The sequence below is a fragment of the Mesoplodon densirostris genome, chromosome 19, assembly GCF_025265405.1.
Source record: "Mesoplodon densirostris isolate mMesDen1 chromosome 19, mMesDen1 primary haplotype, whole genome shotgun sequence".
Taxonomy (NCBI): Eukaryota; Metazoa; Chordata; class Mammalia; order Artiodactyla; family Ziphiidae; genus Mesoplodon; species Mesoplodon densirostris.
This window is the reverse complement of record NC_082679.1, coordinates 64,446,024-64,467,881: the sequence shown is the minus strand read 5'-3', so window position 1 is coordinate 64,467,881 and position 21,858 is coordinate 64,446,024. Positions and strand designations below refer to the sequence as shown.

The 21,858-nt window shown below is 60.0% G+C and overlaps 1 protein-coding gene across 1 annotated transcript in view; it reads right to left on the bottom strand.

Annotated features, from left to right (window-relative positions):
• Window positions 1–1,101: 1,101 nt before the first annotated feature.
• The window catches only part of JPH3 (junctophilin 3), an 82,940-nt gene continuing 62,183 nt past the window's right edge, over window positions 1,102–21,858 (bottom strand). The window contains exons 3-5 of the mRNA XM_060083720.1: window positions 5,449–5,573; window positions 3,502–4,352; window positions 1,102–1,850 (exon numbers count right to left, since the gene is read on the bottom strand). Coding sequence (XP_059939703.1) covers window positions 1,770–1,850; window positions 3,502–4,352; window positions 5,449–5,573 — 1,057 coding nt within the window. The 3' untranslated portion in view covers window positions 1,102–1,769. The remainder of the gene's footprint in view (window positions 1,851–3,501; window positions 4,353–5,448; window positions 5,574–21,858) is intronic.

The window sequence follows — 21,858 nt, the reverse complement described above, 5'->3', positions numbered from 1 at the left end:
GTACCATTTTGTGTCGTGCAGTTACTCGAATGCACAAAAGTCTTTCTAATCTTTACAAAGCGTTGCAGACAGAATCACAAGCCACACCCCCCAGCACGGACGACGCAGAGAGCCGCGAGGAGCAGGCATGTTTATTTGGTTCACTCCAGGGCTGCGGCAACCACGCAGTCGTAAAAAAGGAACGGGAAGTAAGATGTACAAAAACGTGAAATATCCCTTTAAAAAGTGACATCATCAGAAATGTATTTCCTGTGGCTCCTCCCTCCCTCTCCTGTGTCCCCACTGCCTGAAAGAAGACCCCCCAAACGCAACCAAACTGTGAGAAGGGATGGGGGGGTGAGTATGTAACAGAAAAAAAAACTGAATTTAACGGGAACATGCTCTAATCTTTAGTTTATTTCTGGTTAAAAATATAGCAATCCAGTGCAGTGTAGTAAAGAAATCTGCTTGAAAGGTAGCAGAGAAACAGCTGAACATAAGCAAAGCAAGGCAGGGTCCACAGACGGCCATGCCCAGGACCTTCCCAGGCGTGGGTGCAGGGGCCCCATCTGGACGTGCCCAGGCCCCACAGACACATCCATGCACGTGGCCGGGGCTGCTCCATGGCTGGGCCCACGGGGCATCCAGACAGTCCAGGACCTTATTCTTTTGTTTGTACGGTGGGACAACGCTGGCCGGAGGGGCAGACACACCAGGAACCTGGTTTTGTTGGATTGAAACAAGGTACGTTGCATATTTTGGAGATGGATATGTCATGATTTCTCAGGAATTGTCAAGCCACTGGGTTTCAAACACATTCCTGTCCTGGGACCCGACCAGCTCCAGAGTATGGATGAGGCATCTGGAAGAAATATGCATATCTGTGAGGGAAGTCGAGGCAGGCACAGGACAAGAATGTGAAAACCCGTGGGCTCGGTGACACTGAGAGGACGACATCGTGGGAGGGCCCTCAGGGCCGCGGGCATCCGACAGCCTGGACGCACATCCTGCGTCCTCAGCGCAGAAACGCCACGGGCTCTGAGCCCAGGCCCAACGGCAGGCTGTCCAAGTGAGGCCTTCCCCCACGCCCGCACTGCTCCCTGTCCCCCTGGCCCTGGTGCCAGCCCCCTGGATGCCCACAGCACAGCAGCCCTGGGGTCTGGGGTGGGGGGTGGGGAGACAATGGGGAAAAGAAGGACTTTGCCTTAAGACTCAGTGTCGGGGCAGTGCAGGAGGGCCGGGTTGTGATCGTTTCGTGGGCAGAAGAGAAAGCAGGTCTCTGCTTTCCTAAGTAAGTGTGCAGCACAGATTTAAAATAGAAAAAGGCCCAGGCCACTGCCAGCTGGAGCGGGCGCCCTCTCTCACGCCTCACGCCCAGGCTTGCCACCCGCGAGCAGCCTTGCGAGCCGCCGGACGCTCCAGGGGCTCTGCCTCTGGTTGCCTCCTTTTCCACGTCCCAGACGGGGTGTGATGACGGTGGTGACTGTATTTTTTGCCGTTGACTTGCCGGGATCCCTTCTCTTTCCACGTCAAGCTGGAGGGTCGGCGTGCTGGCCTCCCTCTGCCATGCCACACAGCAGAGTGTTACACAAGCAAAGAATTTTGGCTAAAATCCAAAAAACATGACCCAGAAAAAAAGGCAAACTGTGAGTAATACCCAATCACGTGGTTCTGTGAGAAGACCAGGAAGTTGTCGTTGGGTGTCCAAGCTATGAGCCTTCCCTTCTGTCGTTCTGCTTTTAACGTCCCCCGTTTGTACACCAGCTGCTTTTGCTAATGCGACAATCTCCTCAGATGAAAAAGTTAATAAACAAAATGGCGACTCCGATGTTTAGCAAGATCACCATGGCCACCAGGATAGGCGCCGAGCCCTGGAACAGAAGCAGAAGAGGAGGTGAGCCCAAGGCCACACCCCCTCCTCCTGAGCGAAACTGTGGCTTCCCAGAGGGTCGGGGGAACGGAAGCCTCAGGCAGCGGTCAGAGGCTCCCACGAGCTTCTCAGTGTGGAGTCCTTGGGGCTCTGAGCCCTTCAGACCTGCGCACCTGGGTCCCAGCATAACCACCCGAGCTCTGCACACCTGGGATGCCAGGTGCAGCCCACCCAGCATGGCCCCAGACCTGGTGACGGGAGAGCCCTCTCAGTTCAGTGAACAACTGCCCAGGAGCTGCGCAGCCGCGAGGAGCCCCTCGCTCTCCTGGGGCACGAGCCCACCTGGCCCTTGGACCACAGCCTCTCCCCCCTGGACCCGCCGTCCTTGAGCCTCTGTGGTGACGGTGCCGAGGCCACGGTGTTGGACAAGGATGAGGGGCGCCAGCTGCCCCGACCACCCCGGGCCTCTGCTGGAAGCCCCCTCCCGTGGAACCACTCAGCGGTGAGTACATGCCCGGCTGGAGGTGGCCACGTGCTCGCGCCACTGCCCGAAGCAGTGTTGTTTTAAAGCACCCAAGATGCGCCTGAAGAGGTTTTAAAGCCACAACACGGTTCAGTGGGCTAAATATAGAACCCCTTCCTGCGTCTCCCACCCTGCCCGTCATTCGGCTTCCTAAAATACCCACACGCGCGCACACACCACACGCGTTTCTGGAATAGAGCTGGTATCTAGGTCCCAGCGGGAGCACCTGGGTTCAGAGAGCACAGGTGCGTCCCAGGAGCTAGCCCACTGCCCAGACGGCTGCTCACGGTGGCCTCCAGGGCCGCCTTCCAACAAAGCTTCTCGGCCCCGGGGTCTCAGAGGGCCCCGTGGGGATGCCCCGCAAGGCAGGCCCTCTGCTTTCCTCGTGTTCAGAGGGGGCTGAGCATGCTGAGCCCCACCAGCGGGTGAGGGGCCTGAGGGCCGTTGGCACAGGGCGCCAGCGCTGGCCGTGGGGCTGAGAAGGCGTTTCACGGGCCATTCCTGCCGCCATTCGGTCCAGGCAGCGGGGAGTGTCTGCTTATGGGTGGGAGCCGGTGGGCCAGGGGTCAGGAGGTGTCCCCTGGGTACAAGAGCCCCAGCCCTCAGCCTGGCCCAGGATCTCCATTCCTTCCTCAACACCGCCTGCCCTCCATGGGAGGAGTGCGCCAAGGGCGGGTCTCACCCACGAGGCGTGGTCCTCACCCATGAGCGAGACCCAGCGCCACCACGGGGCCTGAGGAACCGGAGTAACGGCCCCACCCGGCACATCTGATCCCACAGGCCTGGGGGACTCTGTCCCTCTCACCCACGTGGGAGCTCTGGCCTCTGTGTTTCCCTCCAGGACGCAGGACCTTCCTCCAAGGTGAGGACCGTCCTGGGCAGCACGGGGAGGTCTGGGGGTAAGGGTGGGGTCCCATGCTGCCCCGTTTCTTTTGGGGAGCTTCCAAAACCACCCAAGTGCCTTTGCTGAAAGGATGGTGCCTGGGAGTAGCCCTCACAGGGACCCGTCCAAGGCAGTGCAGCCCGCACCCGTGTGGGCTTCCTACAGAGGAGGGTCCTGAGAGCTGGAGGGTCGGGGAAGACCGAGGGGGCCAGGCTCTCAGGCCCCAGACCGCTGGCGTCCACTCACCGTGCTGGCCTTAAGCTCATCTCCATTCTCCTCGTCCGATTCCAGCGCCACCGGTGAGGACCTCTGGGGAGGAGAGAAGGTCAAGTCCCAGCGCAGCAGCCGGGGCTCTGCCCGGTCCCCCAGCCGCAGGCTCTCCAGCCTCTGAACCGCGGGCTCCGTGCACGAGGCCGGCCTGGCGTGCTCTTTGTTCTGGTACTTGGACCGCAGTCTCTGGGCCCCGAAGCCCCGGTCCTCGGTGCCCCCCTTGCTGTAGCGTCTTTTCGGGGGGTGCACCTCCTGCGTGTATGAGTCCATCCTCAGCAGGGGCTTCATCTCCATCTCGTAGTTGCTCAACTTCTCCTCGTCCAGCTCCAGCAGCTTGGTGCTCCCCGGGCCGGGATTGCCGGCCCGGTGGTGGGAAGTCCAGAACGTGGTAGGGGACCCCGTCCGCCGCTCCCGGGGCTTGGGGTTGCTGGGCTGCCTGTGGCCTGGGCCCCGGGCCCGGAAGGCTTCCGCGGGCTGGCCGCTGTGGAGGGCGCTGCTGCGGACGCCTCTGGAGCCCCCGGCCTTCTCCTCTCCCCAGCTGTTCCGGGCGCAGTCCCCTCCCCGGCCCTCCAGGAGCATCTGGATGTCCTCACCCCGCTCCTCGTCCACTGAGACCTGCCGGGAGAAGTGGGCCACCTTGTTCCTCGAGGCAGGGGCGGGTGGAGGGGTGGCCGTGGGGCTGGCGGGGAAGCTCTGCAGGGGGCTGTCGTCGGGGGTGGTGCCCTTGCGGTACAGCTCTGGGCTCTCCTGCTGTAAGGGTGTCCCGGTGGAGATGACCTCGATGTCGTCACTGGAACGCTGACGCTTCGGCCGCTGGTACTCGAGCCCTGGATCGGGGGGAGATGGGGAGCACAGAGGTGGGTTACTTGGATGTTCTGTGTGGAGGCCCAGTCTCACCTGAGGATGGCAGGGGACCAGGACCAGGCTATGGTGGCAGGTCGCCAGGGCCCTCGCTGCCACCAGCGGGCTGTGGGGCGAAGAAAGTGGGAGGACAGTGTTCCCAAAGCCCCTGATAGACCCTCCAGCTCCTCTCTGTGGGCACTTCAAGGATGACCAGATTAGGACGGGTGGGGTGGACAGTTGTTCTGGTCTAGGCCCCCGGCTGCAGGGGTGACCCGAGGCCCGAGAGCGTGCTGGCCTGGGCTGCTTGGGGATTCTGAGGTCCCATCCCCGCGGACCCCTCCTGATAAAAGAAACATCTCGTGCTAGGTGACCTTCTACAAGGCAGGACGTGGAGTGTTCGTGGCTGGATTCCAATGCTTCTGTCCCCTATCTTGGGTCCTGTGGTTCTCAAGGCTGCGCCAAAGCCCAGGAATCCTACCAGCAGGGCCAAGAACTGCAGGCTCTGGGAGGAGAGCTCAGGGTGTGGTCCCAGAACCTCGAGAGGCTTCCACTTGCTCTGGGAAGCGTGAGTCTGAGAGGAGTGAGCCTGACCCAGGTGGGGCGTCGCATCGGGCTGGGAGGATGGCGGCCTCAGCGGGCCTCTCCGATCAATAACGCCCCTGCTCCAGCCTCCCTCAGGCCCGTCCCCCAAGGGGGGACGAGGGTCTCGGATCTGGCTGACTCGCAGAGGCTTCTAGCTTCCTTCCAGCCCCCCTCAGCCCCCCCTCCCCGAGTCCCAGAGCTGTGCTGACCAGCTCGGCCAGTGCCAGTCACACGTGGCTACTGATGGATTAGGTGAGACGAGGTGAAGCTAAAGATGCAGACCCGTGGCCGCAGTCCCTGCCTGGCGGGCAGCAGTCTTGTCAGACAGAGCAGTCACACAGGGTTCTAGCATAACCCTAGAGGGAGGACTGCACACACAGTCTCGGGGGAGAAGCAGATGGGGGGATGCAGTGGGCTGATGGCTGCAGGGCAGAACCGTCGGATGTGCCTTGGGGCCCACCCGCCGGCGGCCCTGCCCCCAGCGGCACCCGGACTCACCGTTTTCCCTGTGCTGGAAGGACGGGGAGAACTCTTTGGCAGTGATCCTGGCAATGCGCGCTTCCTCCTGGGCCTTCTGAGCTGCGGTGAGGGCCGCCTCGGCCTTGGCCCGGGAGTGGGAGGTCCTGGGCAGGAGAGACAGGGAGGGCGGTGAAGGCACGGGGTGGGGGGCGGCTGCAGCAGAGGGGCCGGGACAGGATGCCCAAGACCTCACTCACTCGGCAAACGTCCCCGGGCCCCACCCAGGCCACGGTGCCCGCCAGCCGTGCTGGGCACGGAGCAGACTGCACCCAAGCGAGAGCAGGACCTACCCAGCCTGGGCGGAGTCTTCATCTGGGGTGAGCCCGGGTCCCTGCCGCGAGGAGGCTCCCTCCTTCCCCTGGTCCGGCTACAGGCTAGAGACCGCAGCCCGGGACTGGCTCATCTCTGAACCTCCGGGGGCGGGCAGGTGCTCCGTGTGCACACGACCAGAGATGACGGTCTGGGGGCGGCTGTGCCCCCCCCCCACCCGTGGGCAGAGCGGGCCACCCTCCAGGGTGAGCACCTGGCCAGCCTCGGGCAGGACCAGCCCGCGCTCAGGAGAGGGCACGAGGAGCACGGCCCGCACGGCCCACCCTGGCCTGCCCCTGGTGCCTGCCTAGCCTCCCCCCGTCCTGCGTGAAGGGGCCTCGCTTGTCCCAGCGCCCTGCACCTGGCCCCCGGCCAAGCAGTTCTTCCGCCCAAACCCTGTCCCCTGGAAGCTGGCGTCACCAGCCCTGTGTGCGCCGAGGCGTCTGAGCCCTGGTCTGCAGGTGCCGAGAGAAGGCAGGTCTGTGGCTCGGGATGAGGCCTGACGCCCCTTAGCAGCTGGGGGGGCGATGGACAGAGCCCGTGACGGCACTGCCCTCGGGTGGGGCACACCCCAGGGTGGACACAGGGCCGCGAATCCAGATGAGCCGATGACACCGCCCCGAGCCTTCCAGCAGCACAACCTCCCGCCCGGCGCCCAGCTGCCCCTCCCCAGCTGAGTCCGTGTGAGACCCTTCAGGGGGCAGGGCTGGGTGCCTGAAGCAGGACAGCACCCAGCTTCTGGGGGGTCTCACCTGCCTGCGGTTTCCATTTCTTCCTGCCTGGTGTCCTGGCTCCAGAGGCCCTGCTCCCCACCGGGGAAGCCGAGGCAACAACGACTGACCCCCCGAGACGAGGACAGCCTGCCCCCGTTAGGCCCTCCATGGGCTTAACCTGGAGACCCCTCACTCCTCGTGAGCCCCTGGGTTCTGTGCTAACCAGGAAGAGCCGACAAGAAGAAAACCAACGTATGACGTACACACACGTACAACGTGTACGTCATTGTGTGGAACCTGAGTCCAGGACGCGGAGCAGCAAGTGGCCTCCAGGCTTCTGCCACCTGCCGCATCGCCCGGGAGCAGGACCCACAGACGGAAGAAACCTATGTGCAAAAGCGCAGCGTTGAGAAAATTCTATCCTTTGCGTGGTTTCCTAGGGATAGGGAAAGACAACTGTCACTCGTTGTGGCTGCGTCCCATGCCCCTCGGAGTGAAAGCTGGGCAGCACCGCCTTGTAGAAGATTCCTAGGGAACTCCGCGGTTATAATTCCAGCAGAAGAGGGGCAGGAACCTCAGGGGGGCAAACCAGGAATAAAAGACAAATTGTGAACACTTAGTTTATCAGTTATCACATCAGTTGATAAACCGTGGCTGCAGCCCACAGCTCCCATGCGGTGCCCCCCACCTGTGGCCAGTGCATTCTGCTGCGTCCCTAATGGCACAGACGGCCTTTGCTGTGTCCAGCCCTGAGTTGGAGGCTGGTAGAGGCGCGTACGTGTCTCAGGAACCGGCCGTGTCACGTCAGAAGTGAGGGTGCAGGTCAGACCTGGTGACGGCCAGTGTGAGGCCACGGTCATCCAAGGCCCATCTGGGGGCCAGAACATTGGGGACAGAGAGGAAAGGACAGATGGCAGGGTGTCCGGCTGCGTGGGGGTCCCATCGGGTGAGCCTACTCCCCACCACTTCTCCCACTCCTGCCCCACCTGCTGGGCTGGGACCCTGGTGAGCAGCCCCAGCACAGACACCCCGACTCGGAGACCCAGGGCGTCCCCTGAAATTGTACCCAAGGTGCTCTGCGTGCTTTTCTCCTTCCCCCGCAAGCAGGGGGTCCACGGCTTTCATCAGATCCCATGAGGCCCCAAAGCCTAAACACACTGGTCTGGACGTGGCCAGTCCCGGACGGGTCGACCCGTTTCCCTTCCCGCAGGGCGGCTTCCGCAGCCGAGAGGTGCTCTGACACGGCACGGCCCCAGCTCGGCCCAGAACAAGCTTGTGGGCCCGAGCTCGCCTCTGCTGGATGACGTGGCCTCTCCAGAACGTGCCATGGGTTTGGCTTTGGTAGTAACGGTTTATTGAGATATAACTCATAGAGCATACAGCTCACCCTCTCAAGCATACAATTCAGTGGTTTTTAGTCTGTTTGTGGAGCTGTACAGCCGTCACCCCCAAAGGACCCCATTACCTTTATTAATCACCCCCATTTCCCCCAAAGCCTCCCCACCAGCCCTAGGCAATCAGTAGAGCTGCCTGTTGTGGACATTTCACGCACGACTGAGTTGACGGGTGAAATGCACATCACAAGGTGCGCCACCTGGGAGGTCCCGGGTCAGGGGCGTCCAGCACGTCCACAGGCCACGCAGCCACCACCTCTGTCTAGTTCTCGCACCTTCCCACCACCCCAGAAAGAGCCCCATCCCCAGGGCAGTCACTCCCTCCTGCACCCCCAGCACCAGGGGTCTGAGCAACAATTCAGCGCTGACAAAGCCCCTCCCATTGCTGCACGGAGACGGCGCCCACCCGGCTTCCCAGCCACGCGGCGGGGCCAGTCCTGGGGCTGCTCCTGGGGTCTGACCCGAGCGCCCCGCCACGCTGTGTTGCCCGATCCCAGGGACCCAGAGTCGTTGGCTGGCAAATGAGCATCATGGCTGACCAGACAGGGCGTCCCCAACGCTGGTGACACCCACCCTGAGCCTCCAGCAGGCCCTGGGAGACCGTGTCTGGGACGGGCCCAGCCCTTGGGATGCAGTGTGCTTCCGTCACAGAGAACGGAACCCCGAGAAGTAAACGTGTCAGGGCCGTGCACCTAGTGGTGGAGGCGCCCCGAGTGAGGAGGCTGTGAGGATGGGAGGTCCGGGGAGTCTGAGGGGGACAGGGCTGTTACATCCCCAGGCATACCCGTCATCAGAGCAGTTGTCTTGTAGCCCTAAGAGCGACAGGGACAGAGTAAAGGGACAAAGTAGGTGATGAGATAGTTGATCCCACTGGGGATTGTAAGTAAAGAAAAACGTATGGGGCACCCTGTGAGTTAATGATCACTCAGGAAAGCAGGCCTGCTTAACCACAAAACCATGCAACAGGAGCCTGAGACACGTCCCCAGACGATACAACAATGGCGCCAAGAGACCCACATCCTGCCCAGTGAGCTCGGTAAGTTAATGATTCCTAGGACACGCTCCTCTGTGTGCACTAAAAACAAAAATATAAGGAAAAGGCGACATGATACTACAACCTGAGATGATTCACCATTTTTAGCATACGTTACCACCTTTCTGCTCATTTTCATTGTGCCGTGACAGTCCCGGCTTGACCATGTAGAGACGAGGCAACTCCCCCGCTGGACGAGGACGTGGACGAGGACGGAACTGGGACGTCGACTCAAGAATGAGGAAGAAGGTGGCCTTCACCCTCCCTGCCGCCTCCCTCCCTTGTCCTCTGAGTCTAAAACTAGCCCCACTGAGTTCTGCGCACAGCACCCTCTTGCCCGCCCGCTTGTAAGCCTCACAAGTGTCTTGTTCTGATAAACCACTTCCTATCTATCGCTTTGCCTCTCGCTGAATTCTTTCTGCCCTGAGACATAAAAGGCAGGAGCCGCTGAGAGCCCCCTCGGAAACGCCACCCAGCGGTTTCAAGAGCCTGCCGACGCGCGCACGGACAGTGGAGTATCTTAAGGTCAGGGGGGAGAATGGAAGCCGGGAGTGAGTACAGAGTGGGCGCTGCAGGGCCCAAGGCACCAGGAGGTGCTCCCCAGGGGCCAAGGCGAGCATGGAACAGCGTTGATGCCATTCAGGGCACTTGCCAAAGTCAAACCCTTGGCTCAGGAGAGAGGTGGCCGGGCCGGGCTCTGGGCCTGGAGGAAGTTTCTGGGCCTCAAGGTTTTGGGGGTGTGGGGGGGCTTCCCATAAAGACCCCCAGTGCAGGTCGTGGGGCCCTGCAGGGTGAGTTCAGTGCCAAATGCAAAAGGCTGGAACGACCCAGAGACCAGCACTGTGGGCCTGGGAGGGGCCAGCGCGGATCCATGTAGGTTGGGTGGCTTGGGGCCAACACTGCCCCCCCCCCGGGAGCGTCCCCTGGCGCCTGCTAACAGCAGGTTCCTAACCTGACACTGTTCTGAAAGCGCAAGTGCCGATGGGTGTGGAGCCCAGATGGGGCTCTGGACCAAGAGGTAGGACCGACCCCCCCAGAGGGATGGGGTGGCAGGAACGCGATCGGCAGAGGCGGGGCCGCTGGGGGGCCGGCGGGTGGTCAGAGCCTTCAGAGTGACGGCCACGTGCAGCACACCAGACGGAGTGACGGGGACGTGAGCGAGGGTCTGTGTGTTTTGAAGGAGTGGGTTTGACGGCTCCTGGCTCAGAGGAGTGACATGCATGTTCCCTAAATAAACACCCACCCCGAAGAACCCAGCTTAAGTCCCTTCAAAGGTCAGGCTAACAGGCATCATTCCAGCGCACTTCTGCACACACGTCCCAATGGCACGCATGGAAACACACGTGTGCCGTCCTCTATGTCCCTGATGGACACGTGGCTCAGACACAACAGCCTCTCCAGGGACGGGTTCGTCCAAAAGGCCGACAGAGGCCCAGCTTTCACAGTATGTGCTTCCCCGTTTGTCCTGAACCCTTGGAAATAAAAACAGAAGTGCCTCCTGCCCAGCTGACTGCTGTGGGTGGGGCTGGTCTGCTCCTAGGGAGGCCCTGCTGGACAGTGAGAGCCGGGTCGCCGCCCTCAGATGGCTGCGTGGACGCCTGACTTGGGCCCGGGCCTCAAAGCCAGGGTGGTGGGTGTGGCCGAGCCCCAACCCCCAGATCTGGTCCCCATTTGGATGACCCTCGACAGTCGGCTCCCAGAGAGGAGGGCCCGCTGTGCCCGCCTGCTCGGGACGCCCCCTCAAACACACACGTGTGCACACACGCACAGCCAGAGGGATCGAAGGGGCCACGATCTGGTTCCCGCAGCTTTGCTTAGTAAAAACACACGGACGTTAATTCCCCAACATCATACGTATATTTACACATATACGTTCACACGTATATAAAAAGAACATGCTGCAGCAGCCCTAAAATAAAATTAAATCAAGGCGACTGCATTTAATAGAGAAGAAACCTCCCAAGGCATCACGAAGGCTCCCCTGAAGTGAGACTTGCAGGACTCGGCCGGCAGCCAGGTAACGGCTCCCGTGGGCACCGGTCCCTCCGGGGACACCGAGGAGGGTCGGGCCAGCGTTGTGAGCCGGCCTGCGAGCCCCCGGGCCCCCACCTCCTGACGGCAGCTCTACCCGCGTGCCCGGCAGCGCCTGCACCCCCGGCTCCCCGAGAGGAGGGCCCTGCGTTCCTGCCGACCACGGGGCAAGGCGGGTGGGGCCCCCTCCAACGTGGGACACCATCTCCCATAGACGGCGCAGGGGACGGATAGCCAACCACAGGGCTGCACGAGACAAAGCCACAGGCGTGTCAGATGGGTGGACGGGCGGGGTGTGCGGTGACCTGCCTGTGTCCCTCCCAAACTTTGTCCATCTGGGAACCTGGCAATGTGACCTTATTTGGCAAAGGGAGTGATAAAACCCTCGATGGCCTGTGGCCCCTCCAAGTGTCTGACTCGGCAGGTCTGGGGCGGGGCCTGGGAACCTGCATTCCTAGCACCCCCGGGTGAAGCTGCTGGTGGTCTGGGGGTCCCACTCTGAGAACCACTGCAGGAAAGTGGGAGCCTAGGTCTGCCCTGACCGCTCCTGCCCAGCGGCTGCTGCCCGTCTGCAGCCATAGCCCTCTGCACTCTGCCGACTCGCCGTGAACCCACCCGACACGCTCCTGCGCCCAGGTCGAGGTGTGCCTGCCCCCAGTGCCGCCCGGGGCCCTCCAGCTCTCCTCCGCCCCAGTGGGGCGTGCCGTCCCACTCGTGGCTGCCACCTTCCCCGACCCAATCCACACCTGACGTTCTCCACTCGCCCTGTTCCTTGTTTCTCCTCCAACCCGAGCCCCACTCCTCCAGCCGGGTCTGTGATCCCCATCCTGGTTTTCAGGGGACGCAGCCTCCAGGCAGCTGTCACCAGTGCTGGTCACCAAGGGGCTAAAACAGGCCTGGGGATCTCCGAAGAGAGGCCTCCTTCCCGCCCATGCACGTCCAGGTTCAATTCAGCACTTGTTGAGCGCCTACTGTGTGCGTGCTGGGACGCCCGGGGTTAGGAGTTGTCCACGTGCTGCGTCGTGACACCTGATGGCAGCCAGCAGTCCGGCTCGTTTCCACGTCTGTGACGACCCTGAGGTCCGTGTGGGGATCGCTTCTCACTGACAAGTGAGGAAACCGAGGCACAAGGTCTGGGCATCCACGTCCCTTCACTGGTTCGGCCCAATCGAGGATCCAAGTTCTCTTCCAGCTCAAAAAGGTGTCCCGAGTCCACAACAAGTGATCGATCCAGAGGGTGAGAGAGACAGGCTGTCGTGTACATCTGCCTGGGAAGGGCCTGTACTGGGGTGAATAGCATCCCCAGCAAATCCACGTCCACCCAGAGCCTGCGAACATGGCCTTATCTGGAAATAGGGTCTGTGCAGATGTAATTAGTTAAGATGGGGTCACGCTGGATAAGAGTGGCCCTGAATCCAATGTCACACGTCCTTCCATGGGGAAGAGGCCATATGAAGGCAGAGGCAGAGATTGGGGGGGATACGCCGGGGCGCCCAGGAGCTGGAAGAGGCAGGAGGGACCCTCCCCCGGGGCCTCTGCAGGGAGCACGGCCCCGCCCACACCCGTGCCTCAGACTCTGAACCTCCAGACTGCGGCCCCCGGCTTGCGGCTGTTAGTTACAGCAGCCTCGGGTCACTACCGCAGGCAGCGAGGGGTCGTGCTTGCGCTGCGGGGACGGGGACGGGGCTCCCAGGGAGCGGGAGGTACAGGCACAGCTGGGGAGGTTTCCTCTGCTCGGGAAGCAGCGGCTTTGCACACCTGCCTGGGTGGCGCTGTAGGGCCAGGGCTGGGGCTGAGGATGGGACAGGTACACACGTTTCTCTGGCCACGTGAACGACCGTCTTTCAGAGGTGCAGACGTGCCTGGGGCACATTCAGGGGGAAAGGCTCCAAAAGGAAGTCAGGTGTTATGGGGTCCCACCTGCCCTGCTCCTCCTCCCGACGGCCCTGCAGGGTCCCGCAGCAGCCCAGGAAGCCCACGTGTGGTTCCAGCTGGGGCCGTCAGGCTGGGCGTGAAGACCTCAGTGCCAAGGTCTCCTCGACAGGCCCAGAGGTTCTTGGGGCCCCAAGGAAGGAGGGACGAGACCCAGTCTGCCCGACAGCCCGCGGCCCTGCCCCTGCTGCCCTAGGCCGTGACCCGGCTCCACGTCCATCTCTCGTCCCCACAGCCCCTGGACAAAGGGGACACCGGCCCCTGTCCTCCGGAGCTCATGCTGTCTTCCTGGCAGGTCATGCTGGAGATATGGTGTCTGGACCTCGTAACCACCGCCTGTTCCCTCTGTTTTTATAACAGCTTAATTGAGGCTGATCCACACTGCTCTAAGACCTTGTCTTCACATGGCCATCTTCTCTGGTACAGTGGTCCCCTGACCTCTGTAAGGGCACCAGTCATTGGACTCAGGGCCACCCTCATCCAGGACGATTGCATCTCCAGATCCTTCATTCACTTCCATCTGCAAAGACTGTCTTCCCAGGAGGGCTGCTCTCAGTTTCCGGGTGGACGTGTCGTCTAGGGGGTACCGTTGAGCCCACTGGAGGGGGCATGGAGGCTGGCACTGGTCGGGCTGAGGGGCAGCCCCGCCCTGCCCACCCCTGCTGAAGGGTCCTTTCATTCTAACTGTCGTTTGCAAGGCTGCCTCGAGGGCAGTGCCAGACCTGTTACTGTCCTGGACCCCGCACGGGGCTCGTGAAGGGCACGCGTCTCCAGGGCAGACTCGAGAGCTGCACCTCCCTTGAAGAGAAGCTGAGGAATCAGAGCCAGGACTGAGGGGAAACAGGCGGGAACAGCACACAAGCCTTCCTTTCGCAGGCAGGGCTCATGCGTTAGCCCTTTGCTTTCACATCGTTAGATCCTCGCTAGGGGCTGCCTTCCAGCCGCGTCCCAACAAACGTTGCATAAATGGAAATGCGCGAGGCCACCGTGTGAGTGAGCGAGAGTACGGTCATGGTCACAGCGGCTCCCCCAAGGTGACAAGGCTCAAGGCAACCCGGTCAGCCCCGAGCTCCTCACACGGGCGGGAGTGGCAGAGTGGGACCCCTGCACTGTCTCGCCTTGAGACAGGAGAGGGTTGGGCCCCAGGTGAGCAGCTAGGCTGTCTCCTGTTGACACTGCAAGATAGTGGCAAGGCAGGCAGGAGGGAGGAGGTGGGCTCATGCCTAGGGTCAAGGAGACCTCCCACACTGCACGTGCGCAGAGGCGTTCCTCAGGGGTCAGAGGGGGGGGTGCCAGCCCATAACATGTCCTGCCAACCTCCCAGAAACCCTCACGCTGGAATCCGTTGTGGGTAAAAGATGGGTGCACATGTGGCAGGGCCCTTGGTCAGACCAAATATAGACACGAAGCCAGACAAAGCAAGATGATTGGCCAGAGAAAACCTGGAAAGCTGCCCCCATATGAGCAATTTGAACCGCCCCAAAAGCACGCGACTCTCTCTCCGAGCCCACCCTTGTGTATTTCTGCGTGTACTTTGCTTCTAATAAACATTCTGTTTCACAAATTTTCTGTCTCTTTGCTGACTCCTTTCCTCAAAGAAGACAAGAACTGGGGTCCCACTTGCAGCCACTAGCCCCTGGTTATCTAATGAGTAGGACTTGGTGCTCCCACCACAGTAGCCTGGGTTCAGTTCCCGGTCAGGGAACTAAGACCCCACTTCAAGCCACCGCACACTGTGGCCACCGGAGATCGGCCTCACGTGCACCCTCCCTTCAGCCCCAGGGCCCCACGAGGTGGACAAGGGCCCCATCTTGCAGACAAGACAACTTGGGGACCAAGGGGTGGAGCGAGTTGCCCGGGGCCCTGGAGGTGGTGGCAGAGCCCGGGGCAGGGGCAGGTCGGGGGGAGGACACAGACTCCTGACACCACCGAGCAGGAGCTGCATCCCAGGGCCTCGTGTGGCCCTGTCAGCTGCTCCCTGGGTTCCCCATTCAGGACCTCATGTCCCCCCCCAACCCCTACCACCCCCCTCCCCACCGCCATGTCATCTCTCCCTGTCCACACCTTTGGGCCCCGGAGGAGAGCAGAGACGGGGCAGGAAATGGGCAGCTGTGGAATCGAGGCTTTTTTTTTTTTTTTTTGCGGTACGCGGGCCTCTCACTGTTGTGGCCTCTCCCGTTGCGGAGCACAGGCTCCCGACGCGCAGGCTCAGCGGCCATGGCTCACGGACCCAGCCGCTCCGCGGCACGTGGGATCTTCCCGGACCGGGGCACGAACCCGCGTGCCCTGCATCGGCAGGCGGACTCTCAACCACTGCGCCACCAGGGAAGCCCTAGGCTTTTTCATTAGGAGAGGCGCTGACCAGAGCCCACTGACCGATGGGGATGTTGATGACGCAGGACAGGAGGGGGCTGCGGTGAGCACCAGAGCCGGGGGGCGGGGGGGGGCGGTCAAATCGCCACATGATCCAATTCACAGGTGAGAGAACCAAGGCCCAAGGAAGTGAAGGGACTGATCCGGCATCGCCCCAGGGAATGCGGGGCTTCCGGCCCCCAAGGCAGGTGGGCTCTCTTCCTGCCTGAAAAGTGTGGTGTTTTCTTTCTCAATTCTGGGAAGATCTTTACGCATTACAGAGAATATATGTATGTTACAGGCTGATTTGTGTTCCCCCAAATACACACGTTGGAGTTCTGACCCCGGTACCCCTGAACGTGACCTATTTGGAAGTAGAGTCTCTTCACGGAGGGAATCAAGTTAAAATGAGGTCACTTGGGTGGGCCCCGATCCACTATGACCAGTGACCTCGGAAGAAGACGGACCAGGACACAGACCCACAGGGGGGCGACCCCATGAGGACACAGCCGTCTACGTGCCGGTGAGAGAGTCTCTGAAACCAACCTGGCGACACCTTGATGTCAGCTGTCCAGCCTCCAAGGCTGGGAGGAAATAAATCTGTTGTCCGCGCCCCCATCCACTGCCTCAGCTGATCCACACAAGTAAGGCAGGCGACTGGCAATATCTTCCAAAATGATTAAAGTCAAAAAACAATAGTATAATACAAAACAAGTCCCTTGTTGCAACAATTTCAATGGGGTTTTCTACCGGAGCCAAGAAACTCGGGGTTGGGGGGAAGGGGTCTGTAGTGCCTGAACCCCACCTGAGTCCCTGAAAAGGGTATTTTATCTGGTCAGACCCAGTTTGAACATCAAAGACTGGAGCAGCCCAGAGAGCCGGAGAACATTCTGGATCAAACCACGACAGCCAGCCTCTCTGCCTCCTGCCAGGTCTCCCCCACCTCCTCCCTCCTTTTCTTTTCCTACTAAAACATCTTCAAAGACAGAGGAAGAAAAACTCAAAGTAAAGAAGGAAATGGTGTCCAGTGTCCCGGCGGGTCCAGTGAGGCTGACTCACAAGCACAGAAACAGACGGGGGTCAAAAGGCTGTCACAGAGGGACGTGCAGCCTCCAGGGCTCCGCACACCAGCTGGAGGTGAGCAACGCCCCAGCTGCCAGGCGCGTGGGGCAGGATCTGAGGCCAGGAGGCACCCGTGCCCGACACCGAGACCCCGGCCGGGAGCAGCCTCGGGATCTGCAGAAGGGTCCTGGGGCTGCCGTAACGAATGACCGCAAACTGGGGGCTTAAAAGACAAACTTATTCGCTCCCAGCTCTGGAGGTGGGAAGCCCAACCCTCCCCCCGCCCCGAAAGCCCAGGGGAGACTGTCCCCGGCCTGCCTCCCGGCTCCGGTGGGGCTGGCAGTCCTTGGCGTTCCTTGTGGGGCTGCAGCCAGCCTCTGCCGCCGTCTTCCTGTGGCCTCTCCCTGTGTCTCTTCGTCTTTCCTCTTCTGTCTCTTATAAGGACACTCTTCACTGCATTTAGGGCACCCTGATCCAGGATGATCTCATGTCAAGAGCTTTAATTACATCTGCAAAGGCTCTTACTCCAGATAAGGGCATAGTCTGAGGTTCCGGCTGGACAGATCTTTTGGGGTCCACCATTTAACCTACTATGGGGTATTAATGCTCCATTTCTTTGGGACCTTTGATCCCAGGCCAAATGTCACTCTCAGGAAGCAGTCCTGACCCCCTCCCACCCCCAGCAGCATTCCGGGCTTCCCAGGACCGGTGTCACCGCCCAGGAAGGTGCGATGGGGGTGAAGGGGTGAGTGTTGACATCCAGCCTCCTGCTCACTGGCTGCTTCGTCTGGGGCAGGTCATGCCTCTTTGGGCCTTAGTCTCCTCAACTGAAGAAGCTATAGTAACAAGGATCCCCTTGGGGTCTTGGTAAAGATTCCTGAGACAAGGCACAGACAGCACACAGCCCAGTTTTCCGTATTAGTGGATACTCTGTAGATGAGGTCTTTTAAAAAGCAGCTTTACTGAGGTGTAATTCACATACCATCACATCCTCCTATTTAAGGGTGCAGTGGTATTTAGTATATTTAGGTTATGGCGATGGCTGCATGACTCTCGTCTTACATTTTCATCACCTTTAAGACACCTCATATCCATTAGCATCACTCCCTCCCTGTTCCCCGGCTCCCGGCAACTGCCAGCCTGCTGCCAGCCTGCTTTCTGTTTCGTTGCTGTTCTGATGGAAGTATTTCTCTCAGGGAGGAATTAAGGGCCAAGGGCTGGCAGGGGAGACGCAGCTGCATTTGAATCGGGTGCAGCGGGGGTGGTGCTGGGAAAGGTGGGACGGGTGACCTGGGGGCAGGCCAGCACCGCAGCCCCCTCCCTGCTCTCCGCGCTGCCCTGGTCATCTCTGAACTTCCTGTGTCGTGCTGTTCTTTTCCGAGTTAAAAGAAACCCTTTGCTATGAAAATACATAAAAGTCTAGAAAACCACCCTCCTGGAACAAAACAGAAAACGACACAGAGGAGGGTAGAAAACTCAACCCAGACACGGAAACGCCTTCCCACAGCAGGGCTCAGTCACCACCGACACCCGCTGGGAGAGCAGGTCTGCTGGGCTCACTTGTCCACTTGCTCCTGGTGTCCTGACCTGGTGCGACCATGCGCTGGACACGTGGGGAGACCACGGACTCACAGGAGCCCATGCTCCTGCACAGGGGCAGGTCCTGCCCCGACCGGGCGGAAGTCCTGATGAGGAGGCTGGTTTGGACACGACCTGGAGCAGTGAGCACTGGCCACGCTCTGGAGGGGACGCGGGCCTCCCCGAGGCCTGAGAGGCGAGGAGGAGCTGGCCCGGCCAAGAGTTCTCGGATGAAGAGGCAGCGAGCGCCAAGGCCCAGGGCCGGGCGGGGAGCAGCGTGCAGGGGCCCTGGGGCGGCGGTGGGGACGACCCTGAAGAGGTGGGCTTAAAACCTTCCACTGTCCGGCTAGTGTGGCTTTTAAAATATATATTATATATATACATATATTATATATATATACACGTGTGTTGTGTGTGTGTACACGTGTGTTCTTTAAAAAAAGGTTTAGGGGCTTCTCCAGTGGCGCAGTGGTTGAGAATCTGCCTGCTGATGCAGGGCACACGGGTTTGAGCCCTGTTCTGGGAAGATCCCACATGCCACGGAGCAACTAAGCCCGTGTGCCACAACTACTGAGCCTGAGCTCTAGAGCCCACGAGCCACAACTACTGAGCCCATGTGCCACAACTACCGAAGCCCACGCGCCTAGAGCCTGTGCTCCCAACAAGAGAAGCCACCGCAATGAGAAGCCCGCGCACCGCAATGAAGAGTAGCCCCAGCTTGCCGCAACTAGAGAAAGCTCACGTGCGGCAACGAAGACCCAACGCAGTCATGAAGAAAGAGAGAGGAAGGGAGGAAGGAAGGAGAGAGATATATACCCAGCTAAATGGACCATTAAAAATAGATATGATGGGGACTTCCCTGGTGGTCCATTGGTTCAGAATCTGCCTTCCAATGCAGGGGACATGGGTTTGAGCCCTGTTCCGGGAAGATCCCACATGCGGTGGAGCAACCAAGCCCGTGCACCACAACTACTGAGCCTGCACTCTAGAGCCCACGTGCCACAACTACTGAGCCTGCGCTCTAGAGCCCACGTGCCACAACTACTGAGCCCACATGCCTAGAGCCCATGCTCCGTGACAAGAAGCCACCACAATGAGAAGCCCACGCACCGCAACGAAGAGCAGCCCCCGCTCGTCGCAACTAGAGAAAGCCCGCGTGCAGCAATAAAGACCCAATGCAACCAAAAATAAATAAATAAATTTATTTTTTTTAAAGAAAGGTTTAAATAAAACCTGTGGAGAATGAATGTAAATTCCCCTTCCAACCTTTCCCTCATCTACTCAACACCCCACAGTAGCTACTCTTAATTCTGGTCCACGCCCTTCCAGCTCTTTTTCTACATACGGGAATCCCTCGCTTCTCAAAAGTTCACTTTGCGCCACTTTGCTTTTACAAAAGATCTACACTCATCCCTGTTTTCCATAACTGAAAGAAGATTTTCGTGCTTACGAGAAGAAGAGACAATGGAAAACAGCGTTCAGTGTTTGTTTTGCGGACCACGGTCAGCACCTCAGCCTCAGGCCGCCAGAGCTGTGAAGTGTGTCGGTATCTGTGCTGCGTCTGGACTTTTTTGGTCATCCGACAGCCAGATGTGTCCTGAGGTCATTGCTTCTTCGCCTTATGCCATTCTGGCTCACAGAAGCGCTCTGCTTTCGGAGAGCTGGGGAGGCTTGTCCTGACAGGCATGCTCATCTGATTTCTGAAGTACGAACGGGGTCATACTCTACATACTTCTTCCTGTGGCTCGTTTTTGCCTTTAATATGTCCTGAACACCTCTGCTTATGACTCCCCCACTGTTTTCCACACTGCTTCCGATGCCTGCACGGACCTGCACTGCGTGTGCGACACCGGCCCTCACACACTCACACGCGCCGGGAAGTCTGGGCGCGGACGTCCGCTCAGCCCGCTCAGCTCCGCCTCTTGCGTTCTCTGTTGTTTTCACCCAACACTGTACCATGGAGATTGTGCCACAGCAGCAAACAGGCCCTTCTTGTTCTTTTTAATGGATGTTGTGCCAAAATACATTGAGCCTGCCCTGCTGACAGACATGTAGGCTGTTCTCCATTTTCTGCTTTTACAAATCAAGGTCCAATGACATCCTTGTGCGTTTGGTATCTCGCACACAAATCCATCTTCAGGACACGTTTCCAGGATTGCGGGTGCCCGTTTCCCCACATCTCCAATTCAGCGGGAATCCTTTTTTTGTTCCTTCCCAAGCTGACAGGTGAAACAGTATAATATCCGTGTAGTTTTCTCTCTCTTTCGTTAAATATCCTTGTAGTTTTGGGACTTCCCTGGTGGTGTAGTGGTTAGGAATCTGCCTGCCAATGCAGGGGACACAGGTTCAAGCCCTGGTCCGGGAAGATCCCATATGCCTCAGAGCAACGAAGCCCGTGCACCACAACTACTGAGCCTGCGCTCTAGAGCCCGCGAGCCACAACTCCTGAGCCCGCGCACCACAACTACTGAGCCCACGAGCCACAACTACTGAAGCCCGCAAGCCTAGAGCCCGCGCTCTGCAACAAGAGAAGCCACTGCAATGAGAAGCCCGCGCACTGCAACAGAGTAGCCCCCGCTTGCCGCAACTGGAGAAAGCCCGCGCGCAGCAACGAAGAGCCAACACAGCCATAAACAAATAAATAAATACACTTATTAAGAAGAAAATATTTAAAAAAATATATATATATATCCTTGTAGCTTTAATTTGCACTTTGGGAGTGGGTTTCCTTGTTGATCTGTAGCACTGCTCATAAAGAAACTCTGAGGCTGCCACAGCCATCCCCCACCCCATTTTGCAGGTGAGAACACTGAGGCCTCTGCAGGCAGGGCCCTGCCAGGGGCACGGCTGGTGCGTTGACCACCTCCAGCCAGAAGCCCAGCCACAGTCTGAGCCGGGCGAGCCCACAGAGAAGGGCCCGTGATCAGGGGGGTGGCGTGGGTGTGGGCGTGGGGGGAGGCACACCCCAGTTGCCAAGGCAACCCACAGGCTCCCGCTCATTAGAAACACAAGTCTCTTAAAGGGTTGACTTTCCAACATCACTCCTCCCTCCCTCCCGCCACCTCCCCCAAGGCTGTGGTCTATGTTTAGACCGAGCACCCCCCCTCACCCCATACCCCACACCCCGAGCCCCCGCACACCAGGAATAGCAGGCGAGCTGCCGCCCCGCTAGTAGCCTAAATACCCACTGAGCGAGTGGGAGACGGCCGATCCCAGCACCGCGTTTCCCAGGGGTTGTCTGCGCGCCCAGACAGGGTGGGTGTCGGGAGGGGCCGGGGCGGCATGTAAGGCCCCTCCCCATCGAGTCCATGTTACTTAGAAGCCAGCTGGAAGTGTGTCCCTGTCCTCTGGTTTGCCTACTTAATGCCCTGCTTGAAACCTGGACTTTGAAATAACTCAGTTGTATTCAGTTTAACAAGGCACCAGTCTGTCCACGACGTGTGGACTGGGCCCAGGACTGCCGGCCTCCTAGGCTCTCCAGGATCCTCTAGGTGGCCTGCCCCCCATCTCCCACCAAACCACCGTGACCCGGCCGGCTCAGGGCAGCCCTGTGCCCCCGGCCTGACGCACCAGGCCCCATGGAGCAGAGGGCAGTGGTGGGACGAGGGTGCCCTCACCGACGAGACCAGCCACGCTGCAGGTGGCGGGGGGGCCAGGAGAAGTCAGGGGCGGGCGGCTGCGGACCCGCTCCTTGTGGTCAAGGCCAAGGCCCTGCTCGCTGCCCCACTGCACCTCCCTGGACACAGACGCAAAGGGTCAGGCATTTCAAGATGGTGACGCCGAGTATCGGGGCCCCTTGGGGCAGGGGACACGGGCAACCCCTCTGCCCGCAGCCCCCACTGCGCCCTCTGGTGATGACAGCGCTGCCTCCAGGCTCCAGGACCCATTCCCGCCGGCCCCTGGACCTCTGACCGAGGTCACTTCTCCGGGAAGTCCTTCCTGACCCCTCTGTCTGCCCTTCCCCCTCAGCGCCCAGAACCCCAGG